At 43.9% G+C, this 13,254-nt stretch overlaps 1 protein-coding gene across 2 annotated transcripts in view; it reads right to left on the reverse strand.

The window, feature by feature from the left end:
- LOC306915888 (rho-related GTP-binding protein RhoN-like) overlaps positions 1-13,254 on the reverse strand; it is an 89,539-nt gene that overhangs the window by 19,490 nt on the left and 56,795 nt on the right. For both annotated transcript variants that reach the window (XR_013788897.1, XM_079493546.1), the window contains exon 3: positions 8,106-8,215. Coding sequence is in view for 1 of the 2 variants with exons in the window: in XM_079493546.1 (XP_079349672.1) it covers positions 8,106-8,215 (110 nt within the window). In the remaining variant the exon portion in view is untranslated. The remainder of the gene's footprint in view (positions 1-8,105; positions 8,216-13,254) is intronic.

Raw genomic sequence — 13,254 nt, forward strand, 5'->3', positions numbered from 1 at the left:
CGAGAGTGCCGCGCTATGAGCTTGTAGGTCTGCTATTTTTGAAAAATCGTGAAAATGAGCCAAAGTTTTTAACTCAAATCTTTGCTTCTGGGGTGTCGTGAAAATGAGCCAAAGTTTTTAACTCAAATCTTTGCTTCTGGGGTGTCCCTGGAACAACATATTTTCAGATGGGGGTGGGCGGCCAATTACATATAATCTTGGGAGTCCTTGACATGAAAATGTTTGTGAACGACATAGGGTTTTTCAAAAAACTGATTTAGAAGACATTTGTAGAATCGTTCCCAGGTCAAAATGGTAGCAGAATCTTCCACAGCTTGCATTGTGAATAGTATCAAGAGCAATATTCAAACCGTCAGCTCAGAATCATTGAGACAAGAATGATAGGTTTGTTTTAAATAGTCTCTCACCTTTCTACAGTTTGCCGTTATGACAGTCCCTAACAGGACCGGACACTCTGTCAAATTACATTTGATAGATACGGTATGACACACAGCAACTCAATTATTACCACTGGCTGGAAACACTAATCCAATCAAGCAGAACGAAAACAACAATTGGCTGATATTACAGAGGTTCTCAAAGTGGGGTCCGGGGTCCCTCAGGGTTCCACGGTTGTCCCCCAGCTAAATAGTTTGATGGTTAGGAACCAAATGGACCTTTAAAACGGATCTTTAACTCTGAGAGTGTGCAAATGGAACCAAATGGACCCATACGCTTCCATTTGCACACTCTCAGAGTTATGGGGGGTCCGGGGAATATTCGTGCACACCAAACCTGGGGGTCCTTTGATTTCAAAAGTGTCGTGCGTGCGTGCACACGCACACGCACGCACACACGCACGCACGCACGCACTCACGCACGCACGCACGCACGCACACGCACACACACACGTCTCCCAGTTGCCAATGGCGACTGGGAGGTAAATCGGTATTCACCTTCCGAGGAGCAAAACGAAACCAGGCCCCCCTTTGATTGCACGTCAAATGTCATAATTATGGAGAGAATAGTCATTCCTTTCAATGTGGAGGAGGCATTTCTGTTGTCGGGCGCCATCGCTCTCGGCAATGACAAAAAAAACCCCTCAAGTCTCTCCTCTGGTGGCCCACGGTGTCAGATCTTCGGAGGGGGGGACGGACGGGGGGTCCACTTGAGAGACTAACTTGAACTTTGACCCCTCGTGAGATGCCTGGCTATAGCAGTGATGAATGCGTGCCTCTGAGAATGGATGGATGCCAGGGATGCCAGCGCCACATCTGTGGGTCACTCAACTCCACACGCACAATGCAAAGTGCCCCCCCGCCCCCGCCGGCAGGCTCAAAGCCGCTTACAACCCAGCGTTCACATGGGATGAATTCGCGACTCAGATTTGGGACCGTTCACACACTTAACCCCCTTAAACCCTCTAGACCTTGGTTGGGTCCTTTTTATTTTTCCATCTACATCAGGGGTGGCCAACCTCGAAGATGGAGAGGGCCATTACATCTCCACACTCACTCCAGAGGGCCACATTGCATATATACTCGTATATATACTCATATATACTCGTATATATACTCGTATACTCGTATATATACTCGTATACTCGTATCAAAAATAGCAGATCTACGATCTACAGTACATACAGAAATCAAATCAACTGTGTTCACATGTATAGCTTCTGACTGGTTACTAGAGTGATTATGTTTACTTTTGTATTGGAGATTATGTAATGGGTATTGTAATTTTGCTGTAAATATTACTAGAATGTATAATTTGTTGTATTTGATTGGGTGTTTTTTAAACTATAGTGTCACTGTATGTTTTAGAAAAGTCTCCTGTGGACAAGTGGTGAAAACTAGCACATGTGCTAACACACTGTAAACGATGCATCTACAATGTGTACAACTGTGCAATGAGCAATGTAATTGTTATGTCCATATCAAATAAATATAAACATAAACATACCTCCTATCCCATACAGTACACACATGCATATATGTAGCATATCTTTGTTCATTGATGCCGTTTCTACCCCTTCCTTTTTTCCTCTTCTGCTCTCACTCTACCTCCATCTTCTCACAGAACACCACCAAATGGTGCAGAAAAACACATTTCACCCACTTCTTAACGCCTTCAAAAGCCTGTGATGACTGTGACAATAAAGAAGATTCTAATTCTGATTCCACTCGTGTAAGGGAGATGTGTGTGTTTAGTTACGTGCGACTGTTTTCATATGTTACTGTATGTGACCTGTGAACTAGATTTTTCCCTCAACATCTGTTAACCCATTTTGACCTGAGATCAGATTCTAAAAATGTCTTCTACATCCTGACAGTTTTCTGAAAAAGCTATGTTTCTATGTCAGTCGTTCTTCGATTTTTCAAAAATAGCAGACCTACAAGCTTGTAGCGCGCCACTCGGTGGCGCGCTATGAGCTTGTAGATCTGCTATTTTTCAATAGCTAAAGCATAACATAATGTTAACACCAAAAGGGGTTCCCACCCCAAAATGGGTTAAGCTAGACCTCCCCCCTCCGCACAAACACACACAATAACAAGTACAAGGCACTTCACTTTCTTCACTTCACAGTCTAATCTTTCTTTAAAATGTGTCATGTCAGACTCTTTTATCTGCTAATCCTCCACCCACAATGTCAGCGTAGCCCTGGCCAATTAACCCAAAATAACAGCTATTTAGAGCCAATAACAGACTCGCGTAGTGACGTAGGTTAATCAAGTAATCAAGAAGCAGGATTTCTTTACTTTTTATACAGTGTATCAACGAATTGACGATCGATTAGTCAGATTAACCACCTGTATTAGGTGGGTTAGGTTTATAGTGGTAGTGTACAAAGATATACAAAATAGCTATAGAGCGTCGCCCCCCTTTCATGACGACGCCAGGCCCAGGAAATAATCCCCAATGCATTTTTCCCATAGACATTTCAAAAAGTATTTATTTAAAGACCTTTTAAGCGTCGTACAAAGCCAACTCGAGTCGTGACAAATCATGACAATGAACACAATATTTTGGACCAAACAAATAATTACAAAGAAGAAAAACAAGGAAAAAAGTGCCGTTTTCTTCTTCTTTCTAATTATTTGTTCGGCCCGAAAAATTGTGTTTGTTGTCATGATTTGTCACAACTCGAGTTGGCTTTGTACGAGGCTTAAAAGGTCTTTAAATAAATACTTTTTGAAATGTCTATGAGGAAAATGAACGGGGAATCATTTCCTGGGCCCTGGTAGGGGGCGGGACTGCAACGCTCTATAGTGGTAGTGTACAAAGATATACAAAATAGCTATTCTACAAGCACAGCTGAGCCATTTTCACTATAAAATCACACCCGTGTGCAAGCTGCTCAACAACGGCGCTGCATTGCAGCTGTTCGTACTCCAAACCGACAGACATACAGACAGATTACACACACGGCCAGTCATTGGAGCGGTTAGGCACCAATGACTGCACGTCAAGGCTAATTTGTCATCAGTCAATATTTAGAATGATATTATACCGTTGCTGTCCGGAAGAATCCACTCCATTTTTTAGGTTTAAAAAAAAAATCTTCAATGCTATACCCTTTATGTCGGTGTTGGTTAAAAAATATTATTGAACCAATGAAGTACCGGTATCAAAAAGCGCTTTGTCAAAAAACCTCCTAACTCCACTTATACTTACTCCATATATAATATTATATACATGTAATTATATCAATTATACATTATACATAATTATATTTAGGCTTCGATTATGTCACATTGCTGCATTGCACTGCTGAGCGGCCAAACTGCCATGCATTGCTGAATCGATTATACTCGACACCACTCGTAGGACATTCCACATGTTGGCGAGCTAATGGTAGAATTAATTCATCCCCATGTTTGTGCCGAATCTGAGGGGCATGAGATCAGTGGAGTGCCCTCCGCATGGTGTCGTGCCTGAGGACACAACACCAGAGACCAACGCCATCAGTGTATCTCACCCTCCTTACCTCTCTCTCTCTCTCTCTGTCTCTCTCTCTCTGTCTCAAACTCTCTCTCTCTCTCTCATGGAGGTATTGGGTTCCTCATGAATGACTAGCAGTGTGTTATGAAAGCGGTAATGTGTGGCAGAGCAGCCATCGTTGCACCGTGGCCTCAGGGTGCTGCCTAAGATCCTTTACCTGTACCTACTGGAGCCTCCACTGTCACTGTGATGATGGTAACCATGGTGTGGGCCACGCACGCACGCACGCACGCATGCACGCACGCACGCACGCACGCACGCACGCACGCACGCACGCACGCACGCACGCACGCACGCACGCACGCACGCAGTAATCCCAAATCGAAGAACACCGCTCTATCTTTTCACACCATTAAGCGCTCAGCATTGTGTTTTCCGTCTCAAATCGAGCCGTCGCTAAATGCTGAAACTCCGTCTCCCTCGCCGTCGACTGCACGGTCGATGATGAGTACTGACTTGAAGGACTTGGATCGAGCTCGCAGACGGCAGACAAAGAAGCGCTCTTCTCACGAGGCCTTTGTGACTCATGCTTAATCGCTGACATTCATCAGTTAGTACAGCGTTTGGCACAGAATGAGAGAGGAAGAGAGGGAGAGAAAGAGAGGCTGCATGGTCCCAGGCTCCAGCTAAACGGCGTGCTGGAAAACCACAACACGCCACAGACAGTGTCACTCCGACGGTGACACTGCCGTCTGGGAGAAAAGGGTCTTTTGTGTTTGGGACACAAATGGAGACGATGGCGTCCGTCAGTGCCGGGGTTGCAAAGATATCGTAGCTGTCGGGCAGAAACCTTGCATTCACATTGTTCATATATTGTTTTCCATAAATGAATGCCTTATTATTACAAACAAGTGGAGAGTCCTAGGGTTGCCAAGGAAGCAAAAATCCAATAATGGAAAAAAACAAATGAGGGAGACCATCGTGTAATGCAAAAGAACAGTTTGAATGCCTTCAAACAGCTACGTTTACAACTTTTGTTTAGGGCTTTAGGCAACCAAACACACAGTTGGCTTAAAATCACTTGGCCGAGTGGTTTGTAAGATTTTAATTAAAACTGTCTTGGCTTATAAGCCAAGACAAGTGTGTGTGTGTGTGTGTGTGTGTGTGTGTGTGTGTGTGTGTGTGTGTGTGTGTGTGTGTGTGTGTGTGTGTGTGTGTGTGTGTGTGTGTGTGTGTGTGTGTGTATGTGTGTGTGTGTGTGTGTGTGTTTGTTTGCCTAAACAAAAGTTATACAATGGTCTGAAACGCATCACATTGTGATGTGAAGATCAGTAGCACTAAAGGTTTTCAAAGAGATATACCTGCCAGACAGTAGGATACAAAGAGATACACCTGCCAGACAGTAGGATACAAAGAGATATACCTGCCAGACAGTAGGATACAAAGAGATATACCTGCCAGACAGTAGGATACAAAGAGATATACCTGCCATACAGTAGGATACAAAGAGATATACCTGCCAGACAGTAGGATACAAAGAGATATACCTGCCAGACAGTAGGATACAACGAGATATACCTGCCAGACAGTAGGATACAAAGAGATATACCTGCCAGACAGTAGGATACAAAGAGATATACCTGCCAGACAGTAGGATACAAAGAGATATACCTGCCAGACAGTAGGATACAAAGAGATATACCTGCCAGACAGTAGGATACAAAGAGATATACCTGCCAGACGGTAGGATACAAAGAGATACACCTGCCAGACAGTAGGATACAGAGATATACCTGCCAGACAGTAGGATACAAAGGCTGAAAGGCATGCATTTGCATTCCAATGGTGATTGAGGGTCGCGCTCTATACGCGCAACGGCCAATCCGCTGTCCACTAATAGTTCTCAGGTCTTGTTTTTGTCCTCAGTGTGTGGATTTTGGCCTGCAGGCAGAACATGGATTTGGACAGGCGGACGTCTGTCCTCGCCTTATTGTAGATACGCCTCTGGTCTATGGTGTGTGTACCTTATTGTAGATACGCCTCTGGTCTATGGAGTGTGTACCTTATTGTAGATACGCCTCTGGTCTATGGTGTGTGTACCTTATTGTAGATACGCCTCTGGTCTATGGTGTGTGTACCTTATTGTAGATACGCCTCTGGTCTACGGTGTGTGTACCTTATTGTAGATACGCCTCTGGTCTATGGTGTGTGTACCTTATTGTAGATACGCCTCTGGTCTATGGTGTGTGTACCTTATTGTAGATACGCCTCTGGTCTATGGTGTGTGTGTACCTTATTGTAGATACGCCTCTGGTCTATGGTGTGTGTACCTTATTGTAGATACGCCTCTGGTCTACGGTGTGTGTGTACCTTATTGTAGATACGCCTCTGGTCTATGGTGTGTGTACCTTATTGTAGATACGCCTCTGGTCTATGGTGTGTGTACCTTATTGTAGATACGCCTCTGGTCTATGGTGTGTGTGTACCTTATTGTAGATACGCCTCTGGTCTATGGTGTGTGTGTACCTTATTGTAGATACGCCTCTGGTCTACGGTGTGTGTGTACCTTATTGTAGATACGCCTCTGGTCTATGGTGTGTGTGTACCTTATTGTAGATACGCCTCTGGTCTATGGAGTGTGTGTGTGTACCTTATTGTAGATACGCCTCTGGTCTACGGTGTGTGTGTACCTTATTGTAGATACGCCTCTGGTCTATGGAGTGTGTACCTTATTGTAGATATGCCTCTGGTCTATGGTGTGTGTGTACCTTATTGTAGATACGCCTCTGGTCTATGGTGTGTGTACCTTATTGTAGATACGCCTCTGGTCTATGGAGTGTGTGTGTGTACCTTATTGTAGATACGCCTCTGGTCTATGGAGTGTGTGTACCTTATTGTAGATACGCCTCTGGTCTATGGAGTGTGTGTACCTTATTGTAGATACGCCTCTGGTCTATGGAGTGTGTGTACCTTATTGTAGATACGCCTCTGGTCTATGGTGTGTGTGTACCTTATTGTAGATACGCCTCTGGTCTATGGTGTGTGTGTACCTTATTGTAGATACGCCTCTGGTCTATGGTGTGTGTGTACCTTATTGTAGATACGCCTCTGGTCTATGGTGTGTGTACCTTATTGTAGATACGCCTCTGGTCTATGGAGTGTGTGTACCTTATTGTAGATACGCCTCTGGTCTATGGTGTGTGTACCTTATTGTAGATACGCCTCTGGTCTATGGAGTGTGAACCTTATTGTAGATACGCCTCTGGTCTATGGTGTGTGTGTGTACCAGTACCGCACAGAACAGTAAGTCACCACCAACTCTGTATATTCTCTGACCGTCATTGTGTTTCCTCCCTGGGCACACACTGGCATTTGTTCAGTCTCATGCGCTTCATGCTGCTGAAAGTTCATGACAGAGCGAGCACACGCACGCACGCACGCACGCACGCACGCACGCACGCACGCACGCACGCACGCACACAGTTGTAAGCTTGTCCCCTGCTGAGGTCAATTTACGTGTCACGTCAAATGTTTTGCTCACTCGTACTTCGTGGTAAAACAAAGAGGCAGATTCCTTGGGTGAAAAAATGCTCTCCGGGAAGCGCTTTCATTTAGATTTGATGTCAGCGTCTTCATTAAGACGTGCAGGCCGGTCGGAGCAGAGCTCTCCTTGGATGGTAATTAATTTAATCGCTGTGCAGCCTTGATTATGTCGTCCGTCACTTTGTTTATGTTTTGCTGCAAATCTGACCAATTAACTCATCACATTAAAAAAGGTGATGTAACTGATATTGTTCTATTTAAAAAAAAAAAAAGGCTTTGACGCTTATTTGAACAAATAAATGTCACTTATACTGCCTTTAAACACAATAATGCAAAAATAGTTCCAACACACACGGGCGCACGCACACGCCAGTTCGAACCCAGGCTCCCCCAGAGTTAGTGTCGAAATGTCCTCACTGAACCCCTAATTTCTCCTGATATGATGTGCAGGTTGGTGCCTTGCATGGTTTCCGCTGCCATCGGTGTGTGAATGTGTGTGTGAATGCGCGTGAATGTAATGCACAATCTATGTAAAGCGCCTAGGATAAAGGCGCTATATAAATGCACCAATTACCACACGCACACACCTGTATATCTTTCAAAACTCACCTCACCTAAAGAAAAGAGAACTAACTGACCTTTTTCAGCACACTGTCCAGGGTCTCTGGGCGGCTGATGTCGAAGCAGATGAGAACGGCGTCCGAGTCGGGGTAGGCCAGCGGACGCACGTTGTCGTAGTAGGCTGAACCTACGGGTCAAAACAAAGACTCATTATTTCATGTCATAGCAAGCAGAACCAACCATGTGTACACTCTCAAGAGCTGAATAAAGGTTAGATATCTACCCTTATATACATATTTGTATGTATATTGGAATATTTATATGTAATGTCCCAGTCTTTTTTTGAGTGGTGCAACCACTCCAAGGAACAGCAATGTCCGTGTTCAACCGTGTTTGTGTGTGACTATGAGCACCAGTACCAATGAGTACCAAAAGTGGCGCTGTTGTGCCAGAAACAGAGAGAGAGAGATAGTGCTGCACTGTTGCCTGCTAATGAGAGAGAGAGGGCCGGGGGGGGGGGGATTTGCACCACTCAGTTGATGTGATGTTTGTTTACACAATGGAATTTAAATAATAAAGTAAATGGAGGGGGGGGGGGGGGGGGGCTACTGCTAGCAGCCATCTGCTGGGTGAAGCCATACAAGCAATTTAAACTCCCCTGGGGACACAGGAAACACTCCCTATATTCACACATACTGTACAGTACTCAGTAACCACAGTTTATCGCCGTGGGCAACTAGGATCTGCAGTATACTGTACATCCTGTACGTCTCCAATGAGTAGCTCAGGGGCACGTCGTCAACTGTAACCGAGAGAGGAGGAGGAGACGGCATTCCTCGTTGGCAGAACAGCACAAAGAGCTACATGTGCACAACAATAAGAACGATAAGGTTCTTCTTGACTGACTCCCCTATACCCAAAACTAACCTAAAATAGAACGAAGGTTCTTCTTGACTGACTCCCCTATACCCAAAACTAACCTAAAATAGAACGAAGGTTCTTCTTGACTGACTCCCCTATACCCAAAACTAACCTAAAATAGAACAATAAGGTTCTTCTTGACTGACTCCCCTAGTATACCCAAACTCAAAACTAACCTAAAATAATGCCTGTCCATAAAATACAAGTGAACATAGTTTAACTCCTTGAACACAACGCCTTGATAGTAGAATCCGCTGCTTTGCCTCTAATCGGTATTTAACTGCTGCACTGTCTGTGGTGACTTATTCCCCCCCAGAGCGATCAATGAAAGGTCTTATTTTATATCCATTTCTTTTCAGTATTCAAATTCAAAAGCAGCAAAAATCTACAAGCTCCAAACATGTCGTGTTTTCAGCTTTGACGGGTTTTTGCTACTTCTGTGTGACAATGTAGTATAGGACGAAGTAGGGCATCCATTTACGCAAAACACAAAGTTAAAATATGGAGGTTTCGACAATATCAAATACAGACCATTTTGATTAGATAAAATCAAAATACATGATGCATTCCAGTTACATCACGGTCGATCGCTTTACACGCGTACACTTTCAATTTGACCCTTTTCTCAGAGTTCAACTCACTTTGCTGTACATTCTGCCGAAACGTCATCCGCTTTTGTCGTCACCAAATGACTCATTTTGCAGCAACGGATCTTTTTGACAATAACGGCGGTGAAGGGATTTAATGACCATGTGCTAAGCTCCTCTCATTGTGTTTTATCCATCAGTGCTTTGATGTGACGGGTAATGAGAGGGTATGGTTCAGCGCGGAGGGACTCGGGAGGATCTCAATTCTTCATTATGCTCCTTTGCATCCGAGAGAATAACGCTGCAATTTGCAGCTCCTCATTTTCTCTTTAATAGCAGGTAAAAATTGACCGAGCAGATTGTAAAAAAAGGCCCCCCGAACACAAGGTACAATCAACCACACAGCTGTGTTAGTTGTGCTAAATCCCAGCGGATATCAACCATGTGGGCCGTGGGAACATATTATGCAAGAAGTGAGCGACCAAATAATTATTGGCAAAACACATGATTTTAACACTAACAAAAAGGGACAGACAGTAGGCTGACAGGAAATGGGGAGAGATGGGGGGAAAGACATGCAGTAAAGGTCGTCGGGATCGGGAGTCGAACCCGCGGCACACTGCCAGACTGGATTACCAGCCAAGGTGCCTGGACCACTGAGCCATTATCAGGCTATTTTTGAACATTTTTGTAAAATCTATTTCTGTGCCACGCTAGGTGGCAGCAGAGTGTAGGTAAACCCTGCCAGGGGGATTTTGGATGGATGCCGATCATTAACGACAGCGCTCATATTTTTGTTTGTTGAGTTATGAGGCTTTGGAAATCCTACTTTGACTGGAGGTAAGTGGGGGGCCGTGTGCAAAGACCCTGGTGCTGGGGGTGATGGAGACATTGCCTAGCAACCGGACCAATGATTTCCAGCTCAACCTGCTTCATATACGGTGTATATGTGTGTATATGGTGGGGGGGGGGGGGGGGGGGGGGTACGAAAATATCTGTAGCTGGCATATAACGTCCCATAGGCGGGGGGCAGGGCCAAATTAGCCATTGGGCCAGTGGGGCCGTGTCCCAGGGGCCCATGGCTCTCAGGGGCCCTTCAAGGAAATTGGACCGCTCTGTACTGGGTTTGAGGCCCTGAAAAGGGCTCCTGGGGACCTTCATTGGCCATTGATTTTGTTTAGGTAAAAATGTGATCAAAACACGAAGAAAATGATGTGTGTGCGAGCGCTATGGGGGCCCCAAACAAATTACCGGCCCAGGGGCCCTCATGGGGGTTAATCCGTCCCTGGCGGGGGGGTAGGGATATTTACGTAGTTGGCAAAAAAAGAAAAGAGTTAAAGTGCGAGAACTACTGATTTAGAAGGCATTTGTAGAATGGGCCTCGGGTCTAGAGGGGTTTACAATGTTGAATGGTGAGTATTCATTGTGACAGTGCTGAAAGGGAACTCACAGCACACTATGTTAACCCATTCTGACCTGAGATCAGATTCTAAAAATGTCTTCTACATCCTGACAGTTTTCTGAAAAAGCTATGTTTCTATGTCAGTCGTTCTTCGATTTTTCAAAAATAGCAGACCTACAAGCTCGTAGCGCGCCACTCGGTGGCGCGCTATGAGCTTGTAGATCTGCTATTTTTCAATAGCTAAAGCATAACATAATGCTAACACCAATAGGGGTTCCCGCCCAGTTCCATTGCTCGAAGCCACAACAACGCAATCAATCGTTTGATCGGCATGACGTGCGATGAAAACGCACGCAGAGAAGATGATGCCCGCATCACATCTGCCACGAACGAACCGAGGCGCCAGACACAGCCGTTCATTGAGTGCATGTTCACACATACGTACAGCCAACAGCCCTGAGAAGAGCTATGCAATCAGCCACTTAAAACAGGAACATAAAACACCTGTGTAAGTGTTCAGCGCTCGTTACTAAACTATGCATAATTATAGCCTTTTACCTCATCCTCACCTATAGCTTATTATTATTACCCACCACATAACCATGACTTCCACTTCTAATCTACTACTTAATGTTGGTCATTTTGTGGTCATTTTGGGAGGATATCCTGGTTCTAAATACACACATTACACAGCGTGCAACTTGTAAGAGGGCAGGAGAGGAAAGTGAAGGATTTTTACAGAGGTTATGTTTTAGATAGGGATGTGCCAATGAGACATTTTGGCCGATATCGATATCAGATATAATGAATTGCTGTTATGGCTGAAAACCGATATTACCGATGTCGATATGATCTCCTTCTGTATTAAAAAAGTTATAATAATTTTGTCCATTCTGAAAAAGTAACACTGCAGGCTTAAACCAGATTTAACTTTAATATCTTATATTTATTATTGTTAGCTTGTAGATCTGATCAAGCTACTTTGGGCATGTGTATCTGTAAAGACAATTGATTAAATCGGACCGATGCCGATTAAGCAAAAAACAACTAGAATTGGCTGATACCGATGTGTTTGCCGAATAATATCCCATCACTAGTTTTAGACTATCGAGTTAATTTAACTCAGAGAGTGTACAACATGGAACCAAACGGACCCGTAAGGTAAGGGTCAGAGAGAGAGAGAGGGGGAAGACAAGAGGGTCCATTTTCGTCACCGCTAAACCCCTTGTCCCTAAACTTCTTTGCCTTTTTTTTACTATTTTGAAAAACATTTTTGAATAGTTCAACTAGCCAATCTACATTGACACGTTGTGAGCTTGTAGACTGGCCATTTTAACTATTCGAAAAAGTTTTGCAAAATAGTAAAAAAAAAAAGGCAAAGAAGTTTAGGGATAAGAGGTTTAGCGGTGATGAAAATGGAGCCCATAATCTACTCCATCATGAAGGGGTGTTGCTTCCCTAAAAGAACGTAAAGTAGTTAGGACGGACGAGTGATAAACGATCTGCTCTTGGTACAGTACGTGACAACGGCGTACTGCTGTATATCTGTGCTCTGTGATCTCAAACTATTCTGGATTCTGCACGCCTTTTTCACGTTTTTTGTAAGAATCCAATTATCCCCATGTACCTGACTACAAGTTTTTGCAAAAAGAAAATCTGCAAAATATGGCCATAGCCATCATATCGCTGCTGTTGGGCAGAAACCTATTATCTCCATATAGAGGGTATGCGTGTGACATCATCATCAAACCCGGAAGTTATGCAGGAATGCCTACTGACTGGCAAAAAACGACTTTCTGGCCTTGACCACCCATGCATCCAAACAGAAAAGTCATATCTGATTGCATTAAACAACGTTAAACAATGTTAAACTCACTTTGCATGTTGCTTTGCCACTCGATTTGCCACTCGATGTGCCATTCACTTTAAGCATGCGCATACCCTCTATTGTCATATATTGTCAGACAAACAATATCAAAAGTACATTGTCTTTCTACCGTAGATACTTTGTCTTTATTTGGACACACTGTATGAGGTTTCCCCCCGACAGAGATGTTATGATGCTATGACTAAATGAATGATAACCCATTTAAAAAAACTGAACATTACATATAAGGGTGAAAGAGTTGCATTTATTTATTATTATTGAATTGTGGCCATATGAGTTCAGTCCACCTAAAAAAAACAGTAGGCATTGCTTTCTATTCAATGCTAGTGCTAGTCGAGGTTTTTTTTCATGCCATTTGATTTAACACCTTACAGATAATGTTTAACATAACAGTTAAATAATACATGTTCCACTTTCTATCACTTGCA

The sequence above is a fragment of the Electrona antarctica genome (assembly GCF_951216825.1).
Source record: "Electrona antarctica genome assembly, chromosome: 22".
In the NCBI taxonomy this organism is placed as follows: domain Eukaryota; kingdom Metazoa; phylum Chordata; class Actinopteri; order Myctophiformes; family Myctophidae; genus Electrona; species Electrona antarctica.